General features: G+C 66.9%; 1 protein-coding gene across 1 annotated transcript in view; it reads left to right on the top strand.

Moving 5' to 3' along the window:
* The window catches only part of cckbrb (cholecystokinin B receptor b), a gene marked incomplete at both ends in the record, with an annotated part of 12643 nt that extends 11677 nt beyond the window's left edge, over positions 1-966 (top strand). The window contains 1 exon segment of the mRNA XM_079731532.1: positions 347-966. Coding sequence (XP_079587658.1) covers positions 347-966 — 620 coding nt within the window.
* Positions 967-1427: the final 461 nt, after the last annotated feature.

The raw sequence follows: 1427 nt of genomic DNA on the forward strand, positions 1-1427 counted from the left end.
GGGGGGATCAGGCCTATGAGTTGTTGAGGTGTGCAGGTTTGGTTTGTACGTTGTCCTAAAACGTCCTAACCTGTTAAAGGTTCAGACCCCCTGAGGTCTGAACCCCTCCCGCGGTTAAAAATAACTCAGATCTGAGCCGTGGTGACGGTGGAAAGGTTTCACCCCTCTCTCTCTCTCTCTCTCCCTCTCTCCCCCTCCCCCCTCTCCCTCTCTCTCCCTCCCCCCCTCTCTCTCCCCCCCCTCTGCCTCCACCCCCCTCCCCCGTCTCTCTCCCCCCCGTCTCTCTCCCTCCCCTCCTCTCTCCCCCCCCCTCTCTCCCCCCCCCCTCCCCCCCCCTCTCTCTAAGGGGTGAGGAACGGGCTGACTTCCCCTTCGCCCACCTCGGCCGTCGCCCCGGACAGCGAAGACGGGGACGGGGACGGTTGCTACGTGAACACGGCCCCGGCGACGACCCCCGCGGCGGCCCCCTTGGAGATGTCCTCCCTGACCCCCCGGGGCCCCGCGGCGCCCGCCCGGGGGCCCCCGGAGCGGCTCCGCTCCAACGCGTCGGGAGCCCAGCTGCGGGCCAAGAAGCGGGTGATCCGCATGCTGCTGGTGGTGGTGGCTCTCTTCTTCGTGTGCTGGGCGCCGCTGTACGCCGCCAACGCGTGGCGCGCCTTCGCCCCGGGCGCCGCGGGCCGCGCCCTGTCGGGGGCGCCCATCTCCTTCATCCAGCTGCTGTGCTCCGCCTCCGCCTGCGTCAACCCCGTCATCTACTGCTTCATGAACACGCGCTTCCGCAAGGCGCTGCTCGCCACCTGCTCCTGCTGCGCCGCCGCCTGCCGCCGCCGCCGCCGCCGCCGCCGCCAACACGGGCGCCACGACAACGGGCTGAGGGACAACGAGGAGGAAGCAACCATGGCGACCGGGGCGTCCATGGCGTCCAAGTTCAGCTACACCACGGTCAGCACCATGGGGACCTGCTGAGAGAGAGAGAGAGAGAGAGAGAGAGAGAGGGGGAGAGAGGGGGAGAGAGGGGGAGAGAGAGAGAGGGGGAGAGAGGGGGAGAGAGGGGGAGAGAGAGAGAGAGAGAGAGAGTGAGAGAGAGGTGGGAGAGAGAGGGGGAGAGAGGGGGAGAGAGAAAGAGAGAGAGAGGGGGGAGAGAGAGGGGGAGAGAGAGAGAGAGAGAGAGAGAGAGAGAGGGGGAGAGAGAGAGAGTGAGAGAGAGGGGGGGATAGAGAGAGAGAGAGAGAGGGGGAGAGAGAGAGAGGGGGAGAGAGAGAGGGAGAGGGGTGAGGGGGGGAGGGAGAGAGAGAGAGAGAGAGGGGGGAGAGAGAGAGAGAGAGGGGAGGGAGAGAGAGAGAGAGAGAGCGAGAGAGAGGGGGGGGGGAGAGAGAGATAGAAGGGGAGGGGGAGAGAGAGAGACGGGGGAGAGAGGGAGGGGGAGG

Source organism: Pollachius pollachius (genome assembly GCF_949987615.1).
Source record: "Pollachius pollachius genome assembly, chromosome: 3".
Taxonomy (NCBI): domain Eukaryota; kingdom Metazoa; phylum Chordata; class Actinopteri; order Gadiformes; family Gadidae; genus Pollachius; species Pollachius pollachius.